The sequence below is a fragment of the Antennarius striatus genome, chromosome 18 (genome assembly GCF_040054535.1).
Source record: "Antennarius striatus isolate MH-2024 chromosome 18, ASM4005453v1, whole genome shotgun sequence".
Lineage (NCBI taxonomy): Eukaryota > Metazoa > Chordata > Actinopteri > Lophiiformes > Antennariidae > Antennarius > Antennarius striatus.
In genome coordinates, this window is record NC_090793.1 from 13,845,600 (window position 1) to 13,872,613 (window position 27,014).

At 40.9% G+C, this 27,014-nt stretch overlaps 2 protein-coding genes across 6 annotated transcripts; both read left to right on the forward strand.

The window, feature by feature from the left end:
• Positions 1-1,824: 1,824 nt before the first annotated feature.
• Positions 1,825-5,662, forward strand: aqp4 (aquaporin 4). 3 transcript variants are annotated; one of them, XM_068340433.1, is made up of 5 exons: positions 1,825-1,965; positions 2,521-2,938; positions 3,029-3,193; positions 3,882-3,962; positions 4,592-5,662. In XM_068340433.1, exons 1-5 carry the CDS (start codon positions 1,892-1,894, stop codon positions 4,844-4,846), a joined length of 993 nt encoding a protein of 330 aa, XP_068196534.1. In that variant the 5' UTR covers positions 1,825-1,891; the 3' UTR covers positions 4,847-5,662. The 3 variants fall into 3 exon arrangements, with proteins under 3 accessions (XP_068196534.1, XP_068196535.1, XP_068196536.1); XM_068340434.1 differs by having other exon boundaries at positions 1,857-1,965; positions 2,524-2,938; XM_068340435.1 differs by lacking the exon at positions 1,825-1,965 and adding an exon at positions 2,091-2,110.
• Positions 5,663-12,200: 6,538 nt separating this feature from the next.
• LOC137612239 (BTB/POZ domain-containing protein KCTD1) lies at positions 12,201-23,372 on the forward strand. 3 transcript variants are annotated; one of them, XM_068340667.1, is made up of 5 exons: positions 12,201-12,427; positions 17,893-18,071; positions 18,822-18,966; positions 19,925-20,230; positions 22,162-23,372. In XM_068340667.1, the coding sequence occupies exons 1-5, from the start codon at positions 12,419-12,421 to the stop codon at positions 22,321-22,323; spliced, it is 801 nt and encodes a 266-aa protein (XP_068196768.1). In that variant the 5' UTR covers positions 12,201-12,418; the 3' UTR covers positions 22,324-23,372. The 3 variants fall into 3 exon arrangements, with proteins under 3 accessions (XP_068196768.1, XP_068196770.1, XP_068196767.1); XM_068340669.1 differs by lacking the exon at positions 12,201-12,427 and adding an exon at positions 12,630-12,888; XM_068340666.1 differs by lacking the exon at positions 12,201-12,427 and adding an exon at positions 16,138-17,165.
• The last annotated feature ends 3,642 nt before the right edge of the window (positions 23,373-27,014 follow it).

The following is a 27,014-nucleotide window of genomic DNA, read 5'->3' on the forward strand; positions in this document are numbered from 1 at the left end:
AGGCCTCAGAGGATTAGTAATTGGTGATTACTTGTTCACTGCTTTCATGACTGGAGGATTTAGTGCAAGTTTTCCACCCACGACCCAATGATATATAATAGGCTAAGACAACTGTCCTATCAAATTCAGCGTCATGTTGGCTTGAATACAAGGATTATACACAACGACTGAAAGCCTACAAGAATGAAGAGTCTCACCCAGATACTGTTTGAAAGGAATTTTGTCAATTTCCATTGTATTAACCCACTTTATATCGAGTCAGCTCATGTTTAGAACAATAGCAAAGAATTTACTGGTACTAATTCAGTTAACAAAAATACGTACATACATACATACATACGTATGTATGTATGTACATACATATATAAATAGCAGCACAATCATTATTTCAACTTATTCAGGTTTTCCAAAGGGTTCCCCTTTGGGTGACATTTTTGTATTTTGAAGCCACAAAGCTGTCGACTGCGTTCACATCTGAATATTCATCAAAGTGTATAATCCGGGTGAAAATGATATCCATTTGTCTATCAAATGCAGAGCACATCTCTTCTGTGGCGTCGGATAGAATAATAACGGAACCGAACTTCTAAAAGTGAGCTGACTTTTGCCGGCTTGGAGCAAAAGTCGTGGTCTCGTTGGTGATGTCAAATAGATGCAAGTGTAAAAGAAAATGGAGAAAAAAATGTGTCCTCACGCCCAAAATAGTTTCAGTTTGGCAGCTCTCATGCTCTTTTCTGAGCGAGCGTCAGACATTTTTTTGCTTCAGGCACAAGAAGGAAGCAAGTGTAATATGATTTTTTTTTTTTGAGAGAGAGAAACATTGCCTCAAGGGCTCGCTGCTGCCCACTGGAAACACCAGACATTGCTTACAGTATAAATCATATAGCTGTTCTCATGTTCGCAATGGACAGCAACTGTTTTACCCTTTAGCGCTTGAACTGAGAAATAAAAATAGAACTGCACTTTTAGTCATTAGGATATGATCTGATTTGAGTTTGTACTATTTAATTTTTTTTAACCTGCAAGTGAAACCTCAAGATCATTGAAACAAAATTAATCTTTTTATTTAAAAATAAGGAAGAGTACTTTCTTAAAATGATATTTCTACAAATTTTGCAAAGGAATTCTTTGATCACTCTAAAGATAAAATATTTATTTCTGTCCAAATCAAACTAGGCTCTGTCACCAGTCTTATCATGGGAGCGATGATGATGAAAAGCCACTCCTGTATGCACATGTGACCACTCAAGTGCAAACACTTACATATTTGATCCAGAAATGTGGATTTTATCTCCTCTCTTACTCATTAAGAATGCTAACTGTTGGTTTATTTTATGGTTTTTATGGCCGATGCACATCACCTGAATCCAAACATTTGCCTTTGGTTTAATTCCTTATCAACAATGAGTCACAGGGACAAAGCAAGCTGCTCTCCTTATCTCAGTTGCCTTTAAGAATAAAAGCAAATACAATATTTTCCATCTGAAAAAACTCATGTGCAAGAACTTTATCAGCATGTGTGTGTTTAGAAGTTCCTGTTCCTCTGAGTAAAGAATAATAAAATGAAATATAAAAACCATTTGTAAGTTGTATTTCTATATCCTTTTTCTTGCTATTGATTTTTTTTTAGATCAACCTTTTTTAACTGATAGACAGTGGTACAGTATGATGCTTCACTGTGCATTCTGCTTTTCTAAATATCCTTGCTCCAGCATGTTTTAAACGCTCTTGCATGACTTGGATGCTGAACCTAACACTGTTGCTGCACTTTGTGCGATGGTTTCTACTGCCAGCAGAATCTCCTGGCTCCTCCCCCCGAGCAGGCTCTTTAATTCCTGTGAGGTGATGCCCTGTTAGTAACTTAATAAAGCTGCAGGATCCCCCGGGCAGGATGTGTGGATCATATTCTTCTGACAGACGGGCTCTTTGCTTCACTTCTGTGCCTTCACCGCCTGCTACTCTCCTGTAAGTACGACACACAGCCATTTCAACTTTTAGGTGCATGAAGGGAGCGATGTCTCTGCTGGTTGATTAACTCAGTGGGACACATAAATGAAAGCACATCACATACTATGGGCACACGGGGAGAAAGATCATGTTGTTGCATGAGGTAAGTTTCAACCTTTTGACCTCGCAAGTGACTAAAATGTTAAACATGTGCAGTAACTTAGAATTTCATTGGAAGATTTTAAGTCAATGTCTTTGTCTTTAAGGAACAAAAAGATGAGGATTTTTCAAGTCCTGGTATAAGTTCTACAAAATGGAAAAACAATTAATCGAATGACTTGATCAATATGTGTGTTAATTTGTCCACAGACAAAAGGTTTAAAGAATAATCTGTGTGGACGTTTGTAATGGAAAGTCTTTGGCTTAAATCCCTGGTGGAGTTATAAATGCTGTGCCCAGAGGCAGCCATCCAGATACTTGCTGAACCACATGTTCAGTACATTTCCAGTCACAAGAACACACCAGGAATACACAAGTAGGCTAATCATTTTTCTCATTATTCTTTTTTGCCAGAAGGTTTTTGTCCTGGTGCAACTGTCAGAGCATTATGGTGGCCTTTAAAGGGATCTGGACCAAGGACTTCTGGAGGGCTGTGTCTGGAGAATTTGTAGCCACTCTCATCTTTGTCGTTCTCGGTCTCGGCTCTACCATCAACTGGGCTGCAGGGCAGGACGATCCTCCCCCAGCTGACCTCGTCCTTGTCTCCCTCTGTTTCGGCCTGACCATCGCCACAATGGTGCAGTGTTTTGGCCACATCAGCGGCGGCCACATTAACCCAGCAGTCACTGCAGCCATGGTAGTGACTAGAAAGCTGAGCCTGGCAAAGGCGATATTCTACGTGGTGGCGCAGTGCCTGGGAGCTATAACAGGAGCTGGGATCATCTACCTCGTCACACCTGCTGCTGTGAGAGGATCTCTCGGAGTGACAACAGTAAGAACTATATTAATCTTGTTTTGTTTTGTTTTTGTTTTTTTACAGAGAGTTTAGCTAAATTCATCAAGATATACCTCTTTTCCCAAGGTGAACTCAAACATCTCAGTAGGACACGGCCTCCTTGTGGAGCTCATCATCACATTCGAACTCGTCTTCACTGTCTTCGCCACCTGTGATCCCAAGCGCACAGATCTGGGAGGCTCTGCCGGCCTGGCCATCGGCTTCGCTGTCGCTATTGGTCACTTATTTGCAGTAAGTCCTTTCCCTTAGGAAGAGGATGACATGAAATGGCACTTAGTGTAAAAAGAAAATACATTCTCATAACACCATGAGGAGGATGGCCAATTTGATTTTGTAGAGGTAATTAAATATTTAGAGTAAATTTATGTTCAGTCACTGAGATTAAAATCTAACCGCAGTACATCAGCCTTATTAATGTTCTTCAATCCCACCTACGTATCAGCTGACAGCTCCCATGTCCCCGACCCCAACAGGAAAGCTCTGATTTAAAGATTCTTCTTGCAATCTTATTAAATTCAAAGTGGCATGCCAAGCTTCTTTAAGAGCCACTGGAAGCTATACGACAAGAATGCCTCGTAAGTGCAGGTGCATTAAGACATCTATTCTTCAATGTGTTATATTGCACACTTCTCACTGATTCACACCCACATGCACATCTTTATTGGAGGCTGCTATCGCATAGCAACCAATCTCACGGGACTCCCCTGAACTCTGCAGAGTAAATGTATGCACAGGGAAATAGATGTTACCTCTCACAGTGCTCGTCTGATTTCTTCTAATGTCCAAAATTCATGCATAAATTATGACTTTCACATAATATTTCTTGCAGTATTAGACATATCCTTTAAGTCAAAGTTGATAAAAATTACATTTTTCCAACAAAGCCATCATGTAAAAATACAGTGCTTTTGTCTTTTAGATCCCTTATACAGGAGCAAGCATGAACCCTGCACGATCCTTCGGGCCTGCAATAGTTACACTTCAGTTTGAGAACCACTGGGTAAGGAGTTTATCCACTACTTTGGGAGTTTATCTGGCCAAAATATTCCAAAATGATTCCTGATAGTGGCTGGTTCAGTATGATTTGTGTCATTTCCATATGACATGGTAAGTTTTGTGATTAGAATTGTGACAAAGTAAGGTGTAAAAAAAAACATAACGTCATGGTACACTGTCAGAAAACTAGGAAATATAAGACAATAGTTTGATAATAATAAAAAGGCAAGCTCAACCAGAATGTTACATCAAGTGTAAGTTACGTCATGAATTACCAGGACCTGTTTTTTAATTATTATTTAAGATCCTACATATTACTCTCATTCATTTCTTTCATTTAATAAAGTTGAATAAGAGAAGTGTGAATCATCTCTCCACTTCTGTAAAATGAAAAGTCACAGACAGGTGTGAAATAGCATTAACTTTGAATTTTTAACTCACACAATCATATCCACTGTTGCTGTGACACTGTCAGTAGTAGTGTTCAGAAGTATTTCCCCATAGACCTGATGCTGCAGATACAAATCAACCAGGGGTGGCTTGTCTTTGCCTGTGTCCCAGAGCAGCAAGGAATAAAACATCTCTCACAAGCTCTAATGCTAATGATCATGTTTGCGTTCCTGTTTATGGTAGGTGTACTGGTTAGGACCCATTCTGGGAGGCATCCTGGCTGCTGGTCTGTATGAGTACCTGTACTGCCCCGACCCTGAGCTAAAGAAGAGGCTGAAGCAGGTCTTTCAGAAGGACCCAGCAGGGAAATACAGGGAGGTGGAGACGGAGGACATCGGCATCAGGCAGGGCTCCATTCACATCATCTCTGATATGGAGAAGACTGAGAAAAAGGATCCTTTCCAAGACCCTTCAGGAGAAGTGCTCTCTTCAGTATGACTATCACATGCACTGGAAATGGAGACCAATCTGTAGAGATGACAGTCAAACACTGGACAATTCACTGTGAGCTGCTTCCCCTCCAAAGACCTCACCTGCCCATGAAGCTTGACAAAGAGGATTAATACTTCTTTTGAAACCCTAATATGTTGTTATCCAGCTAACATCTATAACCCACTCAATGCTACTCCATTAATAGCTTAGTAGTAGCAGCAGCACCAGCAGCATTGACAAGCAGAGTGTTACATGCTGCAGAATGGCAGCTGACAATACAATTTGTTAAGAAAATATGTGTGGGGTCAACCAATTATGTGGGGTCATCACGGTGAATTGGAGGACTGAAGAAGAAAATGCAGGCTTGTTATTTTTGGATTAGTGTCACATTCACTCCATGCTTTGCATACATAATGACAGATTTTTTCCTTGTGATCATTAAGCATATTACATGTCCCAAGCAGAGTAAGACAGCTCTGATGGGATTCATGGTCAGAGTTGTAGTATTTTCTATGAATTGGTATCTTCTCTATTTTCAGTGCATTGGTCAAGATCAACCAGCTCATCTTCAGGAAACACTACATTTCCTGATTTTGTATCTTCTTTATGTCTATTGCAATATATTGTTTCAATTTCAATCAATTGCATTGTGTAGTTATTTTTGTTCTTCGCATTTAAATGTGGTTCTTGTAATGAATTTCTTGTTTCTTTCTAGATGCGGCATTTCATACTCTAGTATTTAACTTATTGATGACATATTTGGCTGATCTATTTTGATGATTTTGTGTATAATTTTTAGTTTGCTCACAGGTCACAACTGCTACAGGATGTAAAAAATATTACTTTACAAGAATAAAGTAAAAGTTTTTTTTTATTTCTCTCTCCAGTTTTCCTTCCAGTTTATTAAAATATATTCAAACAAACAAGACAGATTTACATTTTCCCAACATGAGACATCCAGTGACCACATCATTAAGATTCTTCACTTTAGCCAATTGCATCTGGTTGCAGGAACTGGACACTGGGGAGAGGAAAGGATCGAATCAATGATGGATTTGCTCATCTACCTTTCGATTATGTCTCCCAATGGCCAGATAAATGTCCATGATGTGTGCTCTCTGTGAGTTAAGTCTCTGAGAATAGCTTCATGTAATCTCATTCCATCGGCAGACAGCACAGGAAATGATACCAGGTTACAATGTGAAAGAGAGGCGATCTGTTATGTCTGCACTTTATTTCCTTTGCTAACAGAACAAAAGCGATCCAATCTCTTTCTGTAATGTGGAGGTAATGACCCCCCCTCCTTACCCCAACCCTCACCACTACCATCACCACCACCACTGATGTGCTGCATCACCTGAAGTTATCTATATGGTGCAACTATATTGTGTGTTCAAGGCCAGAGCGCTACAATAATTCAGGCTGTAAATCAAAATTGCTCACACTGTGGATTCACCCTCCTCATCCCAGGCTTTTCTAAAATTGATGCACTTTTTGTGTGACAATATCACCACCTGGTGGCCTTTATGTTAGTCGTTCCTTGAGTAATGAGGCTCGTCTTCATATTTCTCCAGGGGAGGGCAGCCACGATCCTTGGATGTGAGCCTGCAGTTTTAACAGCCAACGTGTGCAGACATAAGTCAGGTTTATTCAATTCATTTGGAAATAGTCATTAGTATAGAGCTACACAGGACAATTAATGTCTGCAGAGCCCTATTGATTAATATTTAGGTAGGGTTCATTTTTAATCATGGAATTTTTTAAAATTATTATTTTCACTATTTATCCTTTTTTTTTCAGGGTCTTTATTTCCAGACCTGCAAACACTTCCTTCCCTTCTGAGCACAGTTGTGCATTAAAAGGTGACTGTTTAAGGACAGCTCCTGGTGTTTAAAAACTAGCAGTGTGGTTCTTCATGGTCTACAGTACCGGAGTTAAAAATGGACAGCACTGAATTTCTCAGCGGTGCTATCCTTTACCTGCAGGATGCTGCCTGCATGTATCCCTTAAGGCTTCAGTGGCTCCAAGCCAGCACCCTCTCTGCTGCCCTTCATCATCTTTATGGGCTGAATAAATGAGTACATAAATCTGATCTTTCATGCATTGACTTTCCTCTTGGGACACATGACAGGGAGTGGGCTCACCCGGTTTTGATTTATCAGCCGTCGCCCATCAGAGGATTAAATAGTGGGAAACAGGTGAGGAGTGGAGTCCCTGCTGGATGAAAAGTTTAGGTTTGGTAAGACTGAAATATTGTTAGGGTTTTGCTCTGGACAAAACCCTCTTCGGTTCTTTAGCTCTGTTGAGAGGTGTATCTTCAACGATGAGACAAATTGTATTCCAAACAAGTTTTACTGAGAAGTTTACAAGTTGGAGAGGATACAGTGCTCTGTACTTCTATGTTTAGAAAACTATTCGGTAGATAAGGACTAAATGTTGTGGTATCTATGTCTGTGTAAGCAGATGCGTTTTGTGGTTATTTCCATGGTTAAATAGAAATTCCCAACAATATTGATGATGGAAAGGATGGAAAGCAAAATTTAAAAATGCATTTTGCATCTCTGAATACAGAGTATCCTTAAAAATACTTTCATACTCTTAGATGAATGAAGAGAGGCCATAAAGTGGAAATCAGAAATTAAGATTTCTGTCTGAAAATATCTACTTAAAAACTTCCAAGTACTTCCTGTCAAGGAAAAGGATGATGTTATACGACAGCAGATAACAGACCGATGCTTTTCAGCTGTCTGTTTATTAATTTATCAGTAAAATACTGAGCAGAAAAACTGAGTGCATGGATGACATTAAAGCGACTCTATCCTTTCACTCACTGCATTCTCTGTTAATAAAATCAGTGGCTATAGCATGGTGGGAATGATATAACTACAGCCTCATTTGCACATCATACAATTGCCAGCAAAGTATATCTCCAAGTGCATCTCATGCTTATCTAATTGAAAACAGACAGATTTATTGCAACTTGAAAATTCAAATGCTCAATTCCCTGCATGCAGCAAAGGGGGGCAAAAGATAAAACACACACCTTAAAGATCATTAGCAAATAATATTTGGGGATTTGTGGAGAAAAACAGCGTTAAACACTTGTTTAATAATTCATACTATAAACAAGAAAGTCTCCCACTTCCTTAATAATTTAGACGTAAGCTAATGTTGATTTATTCAGGAAGGTCTCCGCCACCAGCGCTGCCTGGAGTGCCCAAATTTGAATTAAAGTAGGACAGTAGCAGGCGAGTCTGTAATAACATTTGTATAATTTTATTATTGCTCTGGGCTCAGTTCATTTCCTCCTCCAGTAGCTGCGTGAAATTGTTTGATTCTGGAAACTGCCTTGAGTGTGCCGCTCTGGGGGTGGAGGGTGGTGCAGGAACAGGAAGGCATGTGACACTCTCACACTGTCTGATGCTGTCATACACACAAACAGGAGACACACCCAGCTTCACTTTCACAAACACACGCACACACACACACACACACACACACACACACACACACACACACACACACACACACACACACACACACACACACACACACAGGGAGATAAATAACTTGTTATTCTGGGTTTTGTAATGCTATAACATTGGCTCACTTAATAACTCAAGCTGTCTTGAGAACATGATTGATGCTCTCACTCACCATGTCACTTGTGATGAATATTTTTTACTGCACTCATGTGAGATAGCTGGGGAGCGGCATAACTCATTCATTACATTAGCAAATCATATGAACATGACATCTTTTTCTTCCAATAGATTGCCATTCCTTGTAAATATTAGCCAAAGAACGCCACTTTCTCTTGCAGATATTGTAAAATTCCTCTTTTTTTTAACTTTAATACTAGGAAATATTTCATTCCTATCAGCCCACAAGGAAGAATTAAACTTCATAACCATTTGGATTCTACTATTCTGTGATTTTGTTTTCCAATGATAGGACTATCATTTCCAAAATGGTAATTTACCAAACTCTGATTACTCCAACAAACAATCAAGTTTTGTCGGTATTAGCTCATGTAACACACACCTGAGACCCCAGTGGCTTCAATGCAGAGAGGGAGGGTGGAGAGATTCTGATTGGTGTCCTCGGGGCTTTGCTTCCAACTTCCCACTCACACACATTCCCTCACTTCCACCCTCAACCCCCCCACCCTCCCTCCTCAATTCCTTTATGCAGAGCAGCCCAAACTGGAGTTTGATGAAACACATTTGTTTGACTTAACTCTTGCCTCGCCATCACAACTTAAATCTCAAAGGCCTGTCGGTGTATTGTGGCCCCACAGCAATTGGGTTAATGAGAGGATATATGTACAAGTGTGGGACTTGACCGGAGGAGCTGTTTTCCATTTGGGTTAGGTCTTCTTCTGTTATTAGGGAAACCTTTATTATTGTTGCCCTCTAGTGGGAACCATATAATAGGATTACATTTTATTAGAGCCTCCCAGCATTACCGAAGTGGCCCCCGCCTCTTGTCTCTCTTCCCGTCACAGCGGTGTCATCGTCTCCTCAGTCCACCGAGGGTGGGATGGGTGGGTTTGGACCTGCAAATGATGGGGATCCTCATCTTTTCTTAACAGCAGCTATCAATATAATTATCGGTTTAACTTTCTTGTATTTATTTTTGTTGTTTTTTTAATGAAAAACAGAAAATGTCATGAGCAAAATGGAATTGTGTGTGTCATGCTTCCTTTGTAAGTTTTTACAACCACACCACAGACATGGACCCACCTCCCACTGACTTCACATACCTGAAGTCTGTGAAGCCGAGTGTGAACAGTGACTCAAGCATAGTGCACAGGCAAGTGTGTCTACACTGTTTGCTATTACCAACTGACTAAATGATCCCCTCTGTTGGATAATTACCTTTGTTAATGTTTTGCCTCTAGTCTTAAACCTGATGGCATGACTAGGACTAAGATGTAACAATAGAGGCATTCTTCAGAAATGCAATTTATTTCACAGAGCCAAATATAATATTTGATGAACAGTTTAGGCCTAAAACTGCACAACACTGCTGGGCAGGGCAGCTTCAGCACTTTCTCTTCTCAATCATCTCATTGCTTTATATAACCGCAGGCTATTAGATGGGTGTGTCGGGTGTTGCAGCAATTATTAACATGGTCTGAGGCAAAAGCAACATGTCTTAGTCCATACTGGCTGGTTTGCAAGGTCTTGGAAGGCCAAGTGCAACAGTTGACTGAAATATTATCTGATACTCACAATAAATGTCAGAAAATGATTTTATGTTAGTCTTGGGGTATTAAAATATACACTTGTGCCAAAATTCTAGAATGTGGAATTTATCACCTACTGTTTAAATTGTTCAAAATCCAACATTAAAGTTCTTGTTAATACCAGATAAATGTTCATTACAGTGTAGATGTGTGACCGTAAAGAGTTCATTTTATCTTTTATGTAAATAAGGTACTTTGTCTTGTTTCCCTGGAGTGTCAATATTGAGACAGAAATAATGGATTAAAAAAAGTTTTTTTTTTTACATGCAACCATTTTCTTAACATTCCAGGGAGCGGCAATGTTTTCCTCTCCATTGTCTGTATGTGAGCATAGAGCCCTATGATCTCATGCAGGTTGGGCAGTTTCTGTTTGGGGCAAATTCACATCTGCAACCAATCTGGATAATTTGTCCACCAAACTATGGTGCAGCCAGCCAGTGCTCGCCTGCTGTTGCTGCTGTAGCAGTTTAGATCTAGATCCAAGGAAAATACGACCCATTCACAGCGGCATTAGAAGAATGGCTTTGTTTTGGGGTATCAAACACCACATGTATTAAAAGATCCTCGCTAGATAGTTTCAACAACATCTGATGCATATTTTTAATACAGAAATAAGAGGATCCCATTATACGTCGGCTCCATTTGCGTGGAAAATGGATAACGTATGGGACCTTAAGGCCTGGGGTGTTCTTTGTTTCACTATTTGTTTGTCAGACTAATGGCATAAAAATGTCTGTGTGAGTGTGTATATAGTGGTAGTTTAGCTTTGGTGTATCGTGCGCCAGACGGTATCCTCTGGGGAAAATCACTTCATTGCAACGGTTTAATCCTGTGTTTGTTTTTCTGTGGGATATGCTGGTCAAAAAGTGGAAAGTTTAATGGTCCCTGGATCGAATGGGCGATGGATAACTGGTCCTCTCTCAAAAAGCATTCTGTTTATCATTAAGAAAAGATGGTCTGAGAGAGAAGCTCTTTTGATGTTCAGGATTAGAAAATGCTTTTGTTTGTATCCATCAGTCACCAGTCCCTTCTCATGGCAAGTCTCCTTTCTACTCTTGCTTGAACTTCAGAAGAAACTTGGATCCAGTTTTCTCCCTGGATGAACATCTGAAAACACAGCCTGGTTGTATATATTTATTTAAAATGAATGCTTTCTGTGTACTTTTCCTGACTTCTTGTGCTTTTAAAGTTGGGTAATGTTACAATAACATGGACAAATAAACTTGGTTTCATGGATGCTCTTAGAAAAGTTGTCGCTCTCAACGGTAGGGGGCGCAAGAGTGAATTCTTCAGGCTTTTTTTCTACAATGTGTTACTGAGAGTAACACATGATTTTGTCAAGTCTATGTCCATATTTGCACGAAATGAGAAGACTCTTGACTTGGACTTAATAATGACACATGTTCACATGAAAGAATTCTTCAAAAGGAAACACTTTAAACATGGAATTCCTTTCCTGCATCCCACAAGTACATCTAGAAAGCTCCAATCTTCCTAAAATCATGCATGGTTGAGCATTTGAAATGAGCTCGCACATCACCCTCAGGCACTGATTCAGACTTGATTGGGGCAAGGCAAGCTGCAAGTGCTTATTTATACAACTACGTTATGGAGGCTGTCCAAAGGGAGGAAAGAGACTGTGGAGATTACAAAAGAGAAACTCCAGAATGAGAATTCCATTAACCACATTCCATTAATTTAATAAGTTCCATCCTAATCAACAAGTTGCTTAATGCACATGCGGTGAATATGGCATGTGTTGACGAAGGTTAGATATCTGAGAGTGGGGGAGAAAAAAAAATCAAAGGACTCCACCAACAATCTATATAATTATCATCATCTGCTGCTTTTCCTCCCTGGCAAAGAAACACTCCATCCATTTGTAGGAATCGCCCGAGGGAACGTTACATCAAAACTAATCATAACGATTAAAATCAGCTTCTCTGCAAGAGGGGGGCAATAGGCAAGTTGGATGCAGGATGAGTGAGGGTGTTGTAAACGCAAAAATAAATAAATAAATAACAATTCTATATTTGATTTTATGAAAACATAAACTCAAGAATGACTGAGGCACTGCTGCTGTAATGCATTTTCCTTTGCTCGGAGTTTTTATTCTGCAGATTGGTTTAGACTGGGGCAGAGACATGAGCTAATTGTATCCTGATCTTTGCCTTGAGGGGTTTCGGAGCCCTGGAGCAAGTATTCTCTGTATTTTGTTCTGTCTACCTTAGCCAAGCTATTGCATTTCTCACTGGTGTAGGAAGAGAAGCAGATCGTGAGCCAAATCGGAGGGAAAAGGTGCACATAAAGATATTTTATGCCGCTCTATGTTTCAGGTAAGCGGTTTATTTGGTTTGCTGTTTCTTACCGCGGCTGGATGGACTGGGACATTGAGGCGCAGCAGCTTTTACGCATGTGCCAAGTGATTCGAGCGGTACAGTTCTTAAAAATATTTAACCACTTCCTGGCTATTGTTCCACAGTTACTGTAGAAATGTATTCGTTTGGTAGTAATACAAAAGGCTTTGCCACATCCGTGTCCAAACGAACTGTGGATTAGATTGCGATATTGTCGAGTAAACACTCTTGTCCACCGTGCGAATTCGCTCCCGGTGCGTTTTCAGCCCCGAACATATCACCGTTTCCGTGTCGCAGTCGCCTTAGAACTTGCTCTTAACTTGCTCAAATCCGCATTTGTAGTTTCCGTTCAGATTTTTTGTAGCCTTTTGAAATTTTGTCGCGAAACAGTTGTAGTTCCTGGCTGCTCCAGATCTTCCAATGAAAGGCGCCATTGTGGAGTAAGTTTGCCGCAGGCCTTTTTTCGTTTTCTCTTATACAGGATGTAGGTCTTTACATACGTCAATACAGAATCTGTGAAACATCCTTAAACACAAGCCGAACAACTGTTAAGGGACTTATGTAAATGACATCGATGACGAGGGCTGGGGGAATTTGTGTCTTTTCTTGGATATCTGACCATGCCGTGCGTAATCGCCTCCAAGATCCGAGTCGGGAAATAAAATGGGCAAATAGTTTGCAAAGTAATAATGCGGACCTTTTCCATCCATACCACCATGTACGACGGAAATAAATATATGCTGATGATCACGACGCTCAACACTTTAAAATTTCACGTTACATTCTCAATTTAAAAAAAAAAATCCGAATTAGTTCAGCAAATATCAACATATTGAATGAAATACGAGGTTTTAAGGGGCACTTAATTTACCCCAAACCCTCCGAGTTCACGTCACATAAATAAAGTAAGAAAACACTTGGTATCACCAGTTTTAGTGGGCGCAGAAATAAATAAATAGATCAAGGTGTTGTCAGGATTGATCACTTGATGGCGCTGTATTAACAAAACCCCCCCTTTTCCTTACTGGAGAGGATCTGTCCGAGTGTTCCCCAGTCAAATTCCACCTAACAAAAGGTTCAGCGATAGAAGACACGTTTTTAAAAGGCCATATTACATTCGTCAAAATCACTCCCCAGTCAGTGGTTTACTGGTAAATTGAAACTCATGGTGGAAAATTATCGTTACTGTATTTCATTAATAATTGTGCCACTGCTGGCTGGGGGGACATTTACTACTGCCTCCAACAGCCTGCAGCCACCAGGCACCAGTCACACTTCCTCATATCTGTGATGTGCTGCTGCTCCACAAAGAGTGATGCTGATGCAGGGTTAAAGCTTTAACTTGTAGGGAAAGAAACAGACAGAATAGTTCCTGTTCCTGTTTGATGCTTAGATGTAAAAAAAAAAAAAAAAAAACCAACATAAAACTTTGTATAGTTTTCCGATTGTCACTTTAACAGAGAAACTCCAGCCTTGAGAAATTACTAGTTCTCAACCACAGACTTATTAACCATAATCCACAAATAAAAATGACTTCATCCAAACTAATCTAATTTATTTTTAGCTGAGCCTGTTTGGCCTTAACTTTTAATCTTCAAAACAAACTTTTTATCCTTTTCACTTGATTCCAAACGAATTCTTTCAATTACATGCATTTCTGCATTTGGTTTTGTTTTTTTGTTTTTTTTTACCACATCCTTAATAAGCTACTGCTGTTCTTGAGAGAAATGCTTATATATCCAAAAATCAATAGGTTTCAAGATGTCATGACAGAGAAAAGAACATCCTGCCAGTAACGTCTGAACATTTATTTAAATGTTTAAAGATGCTCTAGCCATGGCACTGAGTGAGAATTTACATCACATGGCCTTTTCTAAATTCCCCACCTGCCCAGACGACCAGCCTACAGTATTCACTCAGGCCGTTCTGCTGTGACAGTCTTCCTACCTGTTATTTTCTGCCTTTACAGCTGGTAGTGACTGAAGTTAACCCATCGTCTGCAGTTGTCAGTGCGTGGACATTTGAAACAAATGGCCACGGGCAACAAAGCAGAGACAACTCATCCAGATTATGTAAATACCAGTCTGCCTGCCTCAAACTGAATGTTAATGCTCTGATCTGAAATGCTAATTGTGTCTTGTGCGATATGTCGAAGCTCTGACCGTTTGATTAAAGCACTAGCTGACAGGAACTTGCTTAGGTTTTGGGAGCACTTTGTGCGTGATACCCCGCATTCGTTGTGTGAAGGTGTAAACAGAGCTACACGGTTTGCCTTTTGAGTTGTGGAGAAGATGTTAAACTGATGATTTTGCATAAAAGGCTTGAAAGACTTCTGACCTGTGATGGAAAAACAAGGAGTAACTGGAGCAGCAAAAGTTCTCCGCGGGCTCTGATGCAATGCGCCTGTTTTAGATTTGTTTGTGCATACTGTGGTGCAGCAAAACTACACAAGCTGGGTAAACGAGCAAATTCGCTAAACACATACGTTTCAACTTGTTTCACAAAGGCTGGAAACTTTGGGGACTTTTCAACAAACACAGTCGCACGGGAGATTTTTTTGTGCAATATTGTGCCAAATGCAAAATGGCAGGAAAACTGTTGTGGTGGAGGTTCTGCTGTGCACATCTGGAGCTGATAGCCGATGAATGAATGTACATCACTCATCCGTCCACCATTGCACTGGTGGATGATGAGGAAGAAGTGACCTTTGAACTGTTCTTCAGGTTAAGGCATGACAGTATAGGAGATTCGATGCAGAGGAAAGATCCACTCACACAGATGTACTTCTAAAAACTCTTGAGTGATTTTGTGATATAAGTGTTCTTTCCCACAACCTACTACCCCCTTCTACATCTCACCCACCCACTCTCCCACCCGGTCTCTTTCAGTCTCTCTTCTCTTTCCCCTGCAATTTTCCATAATGCCTCACAGATTTTACACTCAATCCACCTTTGCGATGACAAGGCTTTGAGGAAATCCAATTCCACCAAGCTGTTTTCAGAACTTACTCTCCACAGGCACACATTCAAACACACACACACAGCAACACACACACACACACATCATCTCCACAAATTAGTCAGGGAACAAATTACCTGCATTCTGAGTGTGATCCCACGCACTTTGCCGGCTGCCTTACACAGGTCCCCTTTTGAAGAGCAGCCATGTGATTTCTCTCTCTTTTGCCCTGCAGGCCCCTTTGCCTTCTGCGAGGGATTCTGGAGTTGAATTTTAAAACTATGTATGGCTGCTGCCTGCGCTTATCAGCGCGTGCACAAGCGGCATGCAAATCAGACCAGGATCACACACACTGCATTGGAGGCCTGCACTCAAAGGCAAGCTTAATTGCTAATTGGGTATGTAGGTGTGAAACTCACACTGCCAATGAGAAGCAGGGATGTGGATGTTTTAGGGCCAGTGGTTGAGCTAATTAATTTTAATCTGAATGTTATTAAAATTTGTGGATTCCCAGCATTTTCTACATAAAAATTTTTTTAAAGTCCAGAAGAGTGCTGTGGCAGTACTTTTTCTGACAGCATTCAGGCATGTTGTGGTCTGGTTTTCTATTCCATGAAGTCATTAGGGTGGTGGTTTTGCAATGCTGATGCAGAGCCAGTGAGAAGCAGATCTGAAAGATGTTACAAGTGCTCATGTGTTCTCTGAGGGGTGCGGTGTGGTTATGGAGTGATGAGATACAGTACTTAGCTTTGATGTTTCTTTGTGCAAATAAAGGACACTTGCATTATCAGTGATAGTATGTAAAAAAATTAAGAGAAGAGTCTCTATGTGCATCTGGATGAGTGAAGATACTGTTACTGTTTTTTTTTTTTTTTTTTTGTTTGTGACAGGAAATATCATCATCAGTCAGGTGTTGTTGAGTGATGTGTGTGTTTGTGGGTGGAGGATATTAAAGGGCCATTTATAGTCCGGTTGGATGAGTGGGTTGGTCGCCGTTTGGGGGGGTAATTTCGCTGTCTTTTGGACATTGTGTGTCTGTGGTGCTGAAGGAAGGTGTTTTTCTTTTCTTTTTTTTAAAAAAAAAATGGGCACCAGGAGGACCACCGCCAGCAGAAACGCTGCTTCCAAAGGGCAAAGGCCAGATGCGAGGGTTCCAGATGTGTGCGCTGACCCGACATCCATAACCAGATGATCATCTTTTGTTTAGGGACGATTTGTTTTTGTTTTTTTATAGTGACAATGCGACACACCTGCCAACTGAGACAGCGACAGCCCAAAAAGAGCCGCAGGCGCTGCGATGCTAATGTTGTCGGGGGCTTTGACTTCTCCCAGCCATTGCAAAGAAGCCGCTGCGCGTAACAGCCACGGTTCCGCTCTCCTCCCGGTGTTCGCCAACCCCGCGTTTTGTTTTGTTTTTGTTGTTGTTGTTTTTTTTTGTTTTTTTTTACGCATCTACACATCAGTGTGTCGGGAAAAGGAAAAAAAAAACCCCACCGATCTATCTGTTCAAGTCTGCGTAGTAATGGACGAAACGGACATCATGGACTTAACGCATCAGAAAACGAGAAAGCGACCGCGTCCAATCAGTTCCGCGGACGAGTCCGTTCACGCGTCCCTCAAGCGGCTCCCGATGCGGGCGGCGGAGTGCAGGGAGCCCCCGCTGATGTTCGCAGTCCGAGCAGAACCCGTTCCCGCAGCCTCTCTCAAGCAAAATGACCATTCGGTGACTTCATCTCCAACCACAGTGATGCCGGCGCAGGTAAACGCGTAAAATTCTGAAGTTGTGTGTTCGGAGAGAGAGAGGAAAAAAAAAGAAGAGAATAAGTGGAGGAGCGACGGGAACGGATCACCTCTCTGCTGTCCTTTAATGTAGATGCGCACTGATGAATTTTACTGTTTCTTTAATTTACTCTCAATCTTCTTCTTTTTTTTTCTGTTTTGTTTGCATCTGACTTTGTAGTACTTTAGTTGTTGGACGTTTTCTTCACTGTTACGCGTAAACTTTTAGAGGTTGAAGTCATTTTCTCCCAAAAGCTTAATAGAATTTGTCTACTAATGGTGTTTGTAGGTTAACAAGAGGCAGTTCCCCCAAATCCTATTACAATATCCAATTCGAGAGCCATTATACCTCATTTCCAAGACGATGAGATTGATGCTCCCAAATTAATTTGATTTTGGAGATTATGGCCCACAGGAGTGGATGTTGGTGGATTGTAGCAGCATTCAGGTCAAGGTCAGGCTGCTCTAACTTACAAAAAGGGAAAGTCTTTCCTTTCACTTTTGTCTGTGCAGTGTATTGCGTTGCATGGATTGTTTACATTTTTGTGTTCAATAATTAAACTAAAATGCTCGAAATCTATCATTGAATGTTCTCTGATTGTGTCACATCATTAAAAACACCTTAATCCACAGCAGGAAAGCAGAATTGTGCACGCCTTACAGTCATTTTCATCTACCTGTGTGATAATATTTGTTGTGCTCCACAGGATAATCGCTCCAGCATGTCCAGGCCCATGATCACGCGGTCACCAGTGTCTCCCTTGAGTAACCAGGGCATTCCAACGCCTGCACAGCTCACCAAGTCCAATGCCCCTGTGCACATTGATGTAGGCGGACACATGTACACCAGCAGTCTGGCCACCTTAACAAAATTTCCAGAATCCCGGTGAGTCTGCTTGTGCCAAGCATCTGTGTTTGATGTGAATGTAAATGCGTGATGGCATAAAGTTTGTATTTTTGTCTTGCTGTATTTGATCAGTGTCAGAATGCCCACCATTTAAACAATCAAGTGTTACATCTTTTTAAAGTCCAAAATTAGAGGGAAACAAGATGATATAAAACAATTGCTCCTTCCATCCAGAAAAACATCTGCAGCATCGGTTGGTTTTATCATTCAGCATCAGGAAATGTTTCCCTTTGAAGAAAAGCCCACAGTTATTTGGAGTGGTAAACAATTTGTGGGTGTTTTAAGTGCCGAATGCAGTGCACAGACAAAAGAAACTTGGTTGACAGATGTCACAACAGCAGTGGAGGGCCAAAGGGCATGGGGCCATCTGGAGGCTGGGAGGGCTGTGGTGTTGCTCCCAGCCTGGACCCCAGGGTGACTGGCGCCCAGCCTCAGGCAACCGACCACCAGCTGGCTATAACCTTCTTGACCACCTCTGTTTTTAATGTTTTTGGCTTCACTTCTGTCTGAGCTTGGTGATGTTTGCATATGAGCATGAAGGTGTGAAAAGCTTTTTAACTAAAGGAGTGAGTCACATGGTTGTGGACGTGCGGGTGCCTCACCGGGTCATGATTACCAAAATATGACCATATGTTTGCAAAAAAAAAGGAAGATTGTTAATGTTAATGTTAACCCTGCTTCTCCTCTTCCCTTCCCTCCCCTCCTCACCCCTTCCCTCTCTACGGGCAGAATCGGTCGTCTCTTTGATGGCACAGAGCCTATAGTCCTGGACAGCCTGAAGCAGCACTACTTCATTGACAGGGATGGACACATGTTCCGCTACATCCTCAACTTCCTCAGGACGTCCAAGCTCCTCATCCCAGACGACTTCAAAGTAAGTGGATGTCCATCCTGGAGACTGTAAAGTCCCATCAGCAAGTCAGCAGTCCTACAATTTAGTGTGCACAATGAATCCCAAGGCCTTGAATCACCCTTGGTCTTCTTTAAATTGCTGAAAATGGCTCCCATGCTGGAGACAAAGCATCAGGGCAAACAAGCTATTAGTGGGCAAAGATTCATCTGAGATATGTGAGCCACAAGCTTGCATGAAGACAAACATATCAATCCCCTGGCAGCCATGATCATGTTGCATGTGTTAAACCCCGTCTGCACTTCATAGTTATGTGAAAAGTTTCCATCCAGGGTGAGTCTCACTGTATACGATACATTATCATTCCTTCTTTTTTACGTTTATGTGTCATTTAGTCAGTAATTACTTAACTCGCCCTGGGAGAAAACAAATAACCGCATTATCTGATGGACTGTCCACAGTGTGACTCAATCACTGGAAAGTATGTCAGCTAAAATAAGCAAAGACAAAAGACAGGCTCGAGTTCAGGCGTGGGCTACATTCATATCCAGCAGATTTTTAGAGGAGCATGAGAAAACTTGATTGTGGTGAGATTTAGGCCCTGCAGTCCTGCAAGTAGATGATCTGATCCTCTACCCTGTGTCACATGTCGTACCGCATTCCTCTTTTCTTCCAAAAACACAACCTTACACTGTTTATTGGTCATTTTTCTCTTTAGTGTGGTAAAATAATCTGAGGGCTAAAAGCTTCCAAACACTTCCTCCTTCCCCTACCTTAACGGGAAGGAGGAAGTGTTTTTTTAAAAATGTGTGTGTGTGTGTGTGTGTGTGTGTGTGTGTGTGTGTGTGTGTGTGTGTGTGTGTGTGTGTGTGTGTGTGTGTGTGTGTGTGTGTGATATACAAAATCTGTCATGTTTCTCTATTAAATCTTGTTATTTAGTCACGTCCAAAGATATTGATGCTCTTCGCCGCCTCTTTTACAGGACTACAGTCTGCTGTACGAGGAGGCGCGATATTTTCAGTTGCAGCCAATGCTGGTGGAGCTGGAGCGCTGGCGCCAGGACCAGGAGCTGGGCCGGGTGTCACGCCCCTGCGAGTGTTTGGTGGTGCGTGTCGCACCCGACCTGGGCGAGAGGATCACGCTCAGTGGCGACAAGGCTCTGATCGAAGATGTGTTTCCAGAAATTGGTGATGTCATGTGCAATTCTGTCAATGCTGGCTGGAACCATGACTCCACGCACGTCATCCGCTTCCCACTGAATGGATACTGCCACCTTAACTCTGTCCAGGTAAAGGGAACCGCTACAGCATTTCATTCAGCAGCAGGAACACTCAGAGGTTACAGGAAATCATGTTACTCACTCATTTTTACCTTGAGGAATCAACTGAGGTCATGATCCGCTTTTCGGCTTCTTTTCATCTGCTCTTATTCGATGTACTTTTAGAATTTTACTCGTGTCCGACTGCAAAGTCTTATCTTTTTAATCTAATGAAATCACAGGAACAGCCTCGCAGAAAATTTCTTTCTTTGATGAGTTCATCAAAGTATCAATTTAACAAGCTATCATTACTCAAAGCAACCGCCATCTTTAAGTTTCTGTGATATGACTAGAATAATGATTTCGACTTTGGCTCCAGAGCTTGTGGATGGCCATCTTCTATGTGGCGCATCCCCTATAATAGGGTTCTCACATCTTTGAATGTCCGAAACATGTAGACTTGAATCCATAAGGCATATCAGAAGTGGACACCAGTACCAACCTGGAGAAAAGGGACAGCAATTGTGCGATGGTGGACTTCAATCCATCATATGAGGGAAGAACTGACACCTGTTATGGTAAAAAGTTGAACAAATGTGCGAACAGATGGGAAACTGATTAGCCAAAAGAGGAAGTGAACAATTTATGGGCATGAGATTTACCTTTTTGCCTTAGAGGGTTGTTGGACAAAATTTCAAAAAGTCAAGCAACTCTGGCAGTACATAGGAAACAAAACACATCTTCAGTTGGATTTCTTATCAAAGTAATACCTGATTGTCTGCACATGCATGTGTTATAAAGATAGTCTTGTTCTAAAGATCCTTAATGTTGTAATTCACACTTCATATTTCGAGAAAGTTGTGAAAAGCCACATATACCTTGGGCGCCTTCTGTTATGCTTTTACCCCAGATAAAGAATTAAACGTTAGCCTTTCTTTGGCATAATGGGGGTCTTGGCAAAACCATGCTTTCAATACAAACAAGAATACTTCAATTCATTTTTCATAATCCACATGTATTTGGCAATATCGTATGTCCGTGATTATATATTGACATACCACTGATTCAATGATGGCAGAACCCTCATATACCTAAGCATCAATATAAGATGGAAAAGAGGCATATTTGAGAAGACTTCACAATTATTTGGTCTGTATCGCCATCTCAAGAAGTCGAATCTCCATCTTGCTCCCAAAAAACACACAAACAAACCTGTTTCTGAAGTGTGTGAGCCGCTGAGAGCGAGCAGGAGAGTAAGCATGCTCCCTGGCGGGTTGTCCCCAGGCAGGGCCCATAATCCTGTTTGGTTATTAAAGCACGCCGGCGGTGGATGCTGTATCTGCGTCTAATGGAGGCAGGGTGGGGGGTGGGGGGGGTGTTTGAGAGAAGGTGGGATGGGGGTTGGAGGGGGGGACAGAGAGAGCTGCCAGCAGTAGGGGGACCTTTGTAGTTTTGGCGGAGGTTCGAGCCCCGGGGCTGGGGAAGAAATGGGAAGAGGGGGTTTTAGTGAGCAGTCCACACTGAGCCAAGTGGCAGAGAGAAAGCCTCACCACTCCCTGGGGCTTCTTCGATGGAATGTGATCCTACAGCCACCCCCACCCCCCTCCCCCCCGGACACGTCTGTAGATGTCTGCAAGGCTGCAGCATCAGAAACAGCTACACACACTCATGCAAACACACATTCTCACATATGCACCAGAAAACAATGAAAATGAGAGGCTGTCTCTTTCGTGGAAACTCTGACTATTGTCTCATCCCAATCCCAATCCCCATCGCAGGCCAAATGTTAGCGCAGCTTGAATACTGGTAAATGATCTGTTAAACAGGACCACCTCATTTTGGGCCACCTGGTTGACTTTCAAAGTTGAATGTTAGCGCTTCTGATACAGGATGCTGATGATGCCCTTTTTTGATTGATGTCAGAACTCACTTCTGACCTCTGTCCCGTTACCCCCGCTCAGGTTCTAGAGCGTCTGCAACAGCGTGGCTTTGAGATCGCTGGCTCGTGCGGCGGGGGAGTGGACTCATCCCAATTCAGTGAGTACGTCCTGAGAAGGGAACTGAGGAGGACAAGTCAGCGAGGATCCAATTCAAACAGGATAAAGCAGGAGCAGCTGGACTAGAAACCTCCTGAGCAGCAGGGGGTGCTAGACTTTTCCATGGCAGCCAAAAGTTCAGCGCTGCAGAGCTCTGTGGACTCTGGTTTTCTTTGTTTCCTTATTGATGTCTTTGTTTTCTTAAACTTGAGAACCATCTAGTGAAGTGCAACAGGAGGTCTATTGACATCAGACGATATGAGAAATTTGATAAGTTTGAGATTGCAAGGACATTTTTGATTGTTTAGCCCCCAATTTAAATTTAAAAAAAGGATTTATATATGCTGGAATCCCAAACAACGTTTGTTTTAAAACTTAGAGCCTACATTAGGTTGAATATGATTTCTATTATGTCCACTTAAATTAAAAACAGGCTTTTATTGCTGATTTAATTTGTTGCATATAGCTTGTCACGGGTGATTTTATTGTGTCACTGGCAAATTGGCAAAGTTGCTTTTAACCTTCACTGTAAAAAGGTCACTGATGTGTTGCTTACAGTACAGAATGTCTCAGTTACCAGTTTAAATACAGCTTCTTTTTTTTCCACAATTAACATGATGTTGAACATTGTGATACCAATGAAGTGTTTTGTTTTTTTACTTAAATGGAAGTTATTTTGCTGGATAATGCCACAAAACACAATTGACGTTAGTATAATCAGAAAACAGACCTTTCTATACACAGTAAATAATATAAATTAATCATTATTATGTCTCAATATTTGCTTCATTGGGTAGTATCAACTACTAACACTCGTGCTACCTTGAGGATCATTTAATTGGATCATGTATTCCTCTGAGTCCATGACCGCTTAGTTTTGTTTTTTGTTTTTTTTTGCATTGTATATGTATTTTTTTTATATGGACTCTTTTTAAAGACAAGGCTTTTGTCTTGGACATGACTGAACAGATTAAAGCTTATTGTACTACCCACTCTAAGATCACTTTTACTTGTAGCACATATTGATATGAAGTTGGATATAAAGTATTTCTATTACAACTGACCCACCTACGCTCCCTAGATTTGAGTAAAGAGGAATGTAGCAAAAAATGTGAAATAAATCTCAACTAAAGTTGTCTTGGTGTCTATTTTTTTTTCTTTGCTGCAGGGGACTTCTTTCACATGTCCACACTGCATTTCAAGCACAGCAGTTTTTAATTTCTTAATTGTGTATTTAGGTTTTTTTCTACTTTCCCACTATGTTCTGTAGAAAATGAGAAGCTCCTACTTTTTGGAAGTTTTTTTTTAACCTCTGCAAAATCAGAAAGCAGATGGTAACTTAATCATGCTGATATTTTACCTTTGAGAATTTATACTGGTGCATCACTCGCTGTATGTGGCATTCATTACGTAGATATATTGAATAGAGCCGACTCCTCCACGCAAGTCCTGTCAGTTATGCTTCCACATTTCCCTGTAGGGCCCGAATCCAAAGTGAAATCGCGCACAGAGCCCTGTCGTCTTGTCTTCCCTCTTAGCAAAATTTCCACTTTCTTTGGCTATCTGTGGTTTGTGCTATATGTCTCCCTTTCAGGCCTCTTTGCCCTAGATTACTGTTTGACTGTCTGTTACTCAGAGGCAGGAGGTGCAGCACTGAGTGGTGCAGAGCACTGTTGTACTCTCAATCAAACAAATAAGAATTTCAGTGATGTCCCAAAGTATCCATGGAGGAGACTCGTTAGCATTCAGCTACGATGGTGGCAGTATGCTGTGATTTCATATTTGATATTTCACTGACAATTTTTTGTTGCACTAATCTGATTAATGTATAATTCAAAAGAGAAAAATGCTACCTGATGAATATTTAGGAGTCATTTTCATTCAGTTGCAAAGGTATTACAAGAATAGTTTGACATTCAGAAACTGAAAGTATTCATTCACTAATCTAGAGTAAAATCTGATGGATGCTGCTTTCTTGAGCCAGTCTAATGCCAAACAAGCATTAAAAACAATCTACACCTGTTGTCATGCTAAGCTAAGGAAAAGCTGCTTGCTTTAGGTTTAAATTTGTCCATTAAAAAGTGTTCAATCCAAGCTGTTTTATAAAGATGCTTAACTACATTCACTGTAATGGACAAAAAAATAGACATTGTTTCCCAAAGTTAAATGTTCTTAAAACTAGCAATGAGAAAAAAATTGACTCATGCTCAATTTTACATTGCAGAGGTACATTTTGTGATCTTAAAATTACCTGTGGGGTAGCCTGTGTATAATGAGACTATCCAGGCCGGGATCCTCTCATCTGGATTCAGACTAAGTTGAAAAGGAACTAGACACAACCTCCTCTCTGGACGCAGCCTGTTGGACAAAAGATGAATGGTATTGAGAAACTGACTTCTAGTCCTTTGGAGGACAGGGGTTCTAGGATAATAAAGCAATTTGAGATCCTCCTCTCTTCTGTGGTGTGCCTGTGATCATGACTCTCTCGCTCAGTCCCTCTGATTATTTCCAGTCATCAAAAGGCAGAGCAGTGCCTGGAGAAAGTGGCTGTGGAGATCTTTCGCTCACTCCTCGGGCTCTGCTTACTCACCACTAGTGAAGGTCAGTAGATGGACTCATTCACCTCATCTTCAAATCATCAGCCCTCACAATGCTCAGCTGTACAGAACTGTGCAAGCAGTGGCTACTGTTGTTAATGAATATTCGAACTAAACACACTTGTGAGAGGATATAGTTTGTACTTTAGACAGTCTTATTTGCAGTCCTCTCTTTTGTTCTGTGTTGATTTGTAGGTAATACTCTTTACAGTGTGTGCCTCCCACCTTTATTGAAAAAGCCTCTTGGCCATTTTATGCCAGCAAGATAATTATAAATGTAACCCATGGCAAAAGAAAGCAAAACACAACTCCCACATCTCTCCCTCCATTCTTCTCTCTCTCTCTCTCTCTCTCTCTCTCTCTCTCTCTCTCTCTCTCTCTCTCTCTCTCTCTCTCTCTCTCTCTCTCTCTCTCTCTCTCTCTCTCTCTCTCTCTCTTTCTCTTCACCCTATCTCCCTCCTCTCCTCCTCCTCCTGAAGCCTCAGGAGCTGATTTCAAATTTTCAAAGATATCTCATAGTGAAGCTGTGAGATTGAAAGCTCATAAATACCTTTATTATAATATAATGCCCACATATTTCTAGCAATTATTTCTCATGGAAAAATATGTTCATTTGCCTGATAAATGCCTGCACAGTCTTTGGGCTTTAAGTGTTCTCAGATAGACAATCTAATATTTCACATGGACACTTTCTAGTAGAACAATATATCACAGTTGCTTTGCTTGATTATAGAGAAATTCAAGCCTTAGCAAAAAGGCAAGCTGACACATTTCAGCGGAAGTCAGCAACTGTAAAGATGGGTTCCTGGGCTTGAACCTGTCTGAGAAGAAGACTGCAAGTCAAAAGAGGAATCCACCTGACTTCTGTTATTGTGTCTCGATATTAACATATAATCCTTAACATCCCCCGTTTTCTATTTCATAAAAAACCTGAGGCAACTAGAAATATTTCCAGTCTGTGTAAGAGATTTTAAGATAGTAAGCTTTGATAATCTCCGTGATGATTTTGTCATCTCAGCCATACTAGGTTTTTTGGCAGAAGCACAAGTTTTTGAATAGTGATCCAACAATACAAATGGATGGCTGGGAGAAAAAGCCAATAATATTCTTTTTCATTGAGAAGAGCATGCATGTTCACATTTTCACAAAAGTTTCCGACTCCTTTAAAGTTTCCAATAATAAGATATTTTGAAGATTCTGACACAGGATTGCAGAAATTTTGATTAAAATTAATATAAAAAATTATATATTGTAAAAAAAAAAAAAAAAAAAGTAAGAATAATTCCAACAAATCCAACAAAGATGCCAGTAGGTTTTAGGTAAAAGTATTCAATAAAAATAAATTCTGAGAAACTAATGACATCTGATGAGAGGTCAGGATAACCATTATTATTCTGATTGAACTTGAAGGGAAGGTAAACATTTATAGGGAAAGTAATATCATGGAAATCTGACAAATAAATATTAATAAGTTTCACTGAAATCCTGAAAATTCAGTCACAATAAACAAAAAAAGAGAGCTCAAAATATTTCACAAGTTGATGGATAAATTTGATTTTATGGTGACATTCATAAAAGTCATCAGGGTTTATTCTATGCAGACAATGAATGCCTTTTAAAACTGTTTTGCAATCTTCCCCAATGTTAGTCTGCCATTTCAATCTGGATCAAGCAACAGACCAATGTTACACATGCAAATGGAATTATTCACAATATCATTCAATTAATTGTGTCTTGACCTGACAGAGACAAGGAAGTCATGACTGACATAAAATCATCTCACCCAAAGGCTTCAGCTTCCTAAATATAATACTATACAGACGGACCATGCTTGTCTTGATAGAAACAAGCCAACCACCATCAGTTCCTGTACTCACCTTGTGGTGACTGGGCTGTAATATTCCACAGTGCTCCAAGTGGAGGATTCAAGGTAACGCTCCACAACATTCTGCGCTTTCCATTGTTTATTTATCAGTCAGGCCTTGAGTTATGGTGCGCTTGCAGTGAGGAATTTTAGACCGGACTATGGTCGCTGCAGGCCCCTTGGCATACACTATACACTGAGAGGGAATCATTTATATTCTACTCCAGAGGTAACAGAAGAACATGAGATTGGGAAACGGCTCAAACACCACTCTGCTTGTTAGGCTTTAGGCGCAGAAAAGTCAAGCTGTTTTTAAG

Coding starts and splice junctions, on each gene's coding strand:
- aqp4 (XM_068340433.1), top strand. CDS start 1,892: ATGTGTGGATCATATTCTTCTGACAGACGGGCTCTTTGCTTCACTTCT. Junction 2,939..3,028: donor GATCTCTCGGAGTGACAACA/GTAAGAACTATA, acceptor TCTTTTCCCAAG/GTGAACTCAAACATCTCAGT. Junction 3,963..4,591: donor TTCAGTTTGAGAACCACTGG/GTAAGGAGTTTA, acceptor TGTTTATGGTAG/GTGTACTGGTTAGGACCCAT.
- LOC137612239 (XM_068340666.1), top strand. CDS start 16,704: ATGCTAATGTTGTCGGGGGCTTTGACTTCTCCCAGCCATTGCAAAGAA. Junction 18,967..19,924: donor TCATCCCAGACGACTTCAAA/GTAAGTGGATGT, acceptor CCTCTTTTACAG/GACTACAGTCTGCTGTACGA. Junction 20,231..22,161: donor GCCACCTTAACTCTGTCCAG/GTAAAGGGAACC, acceptor ACCCCCGCTCAG/GTTCTAGAGCGTCTGCAACA.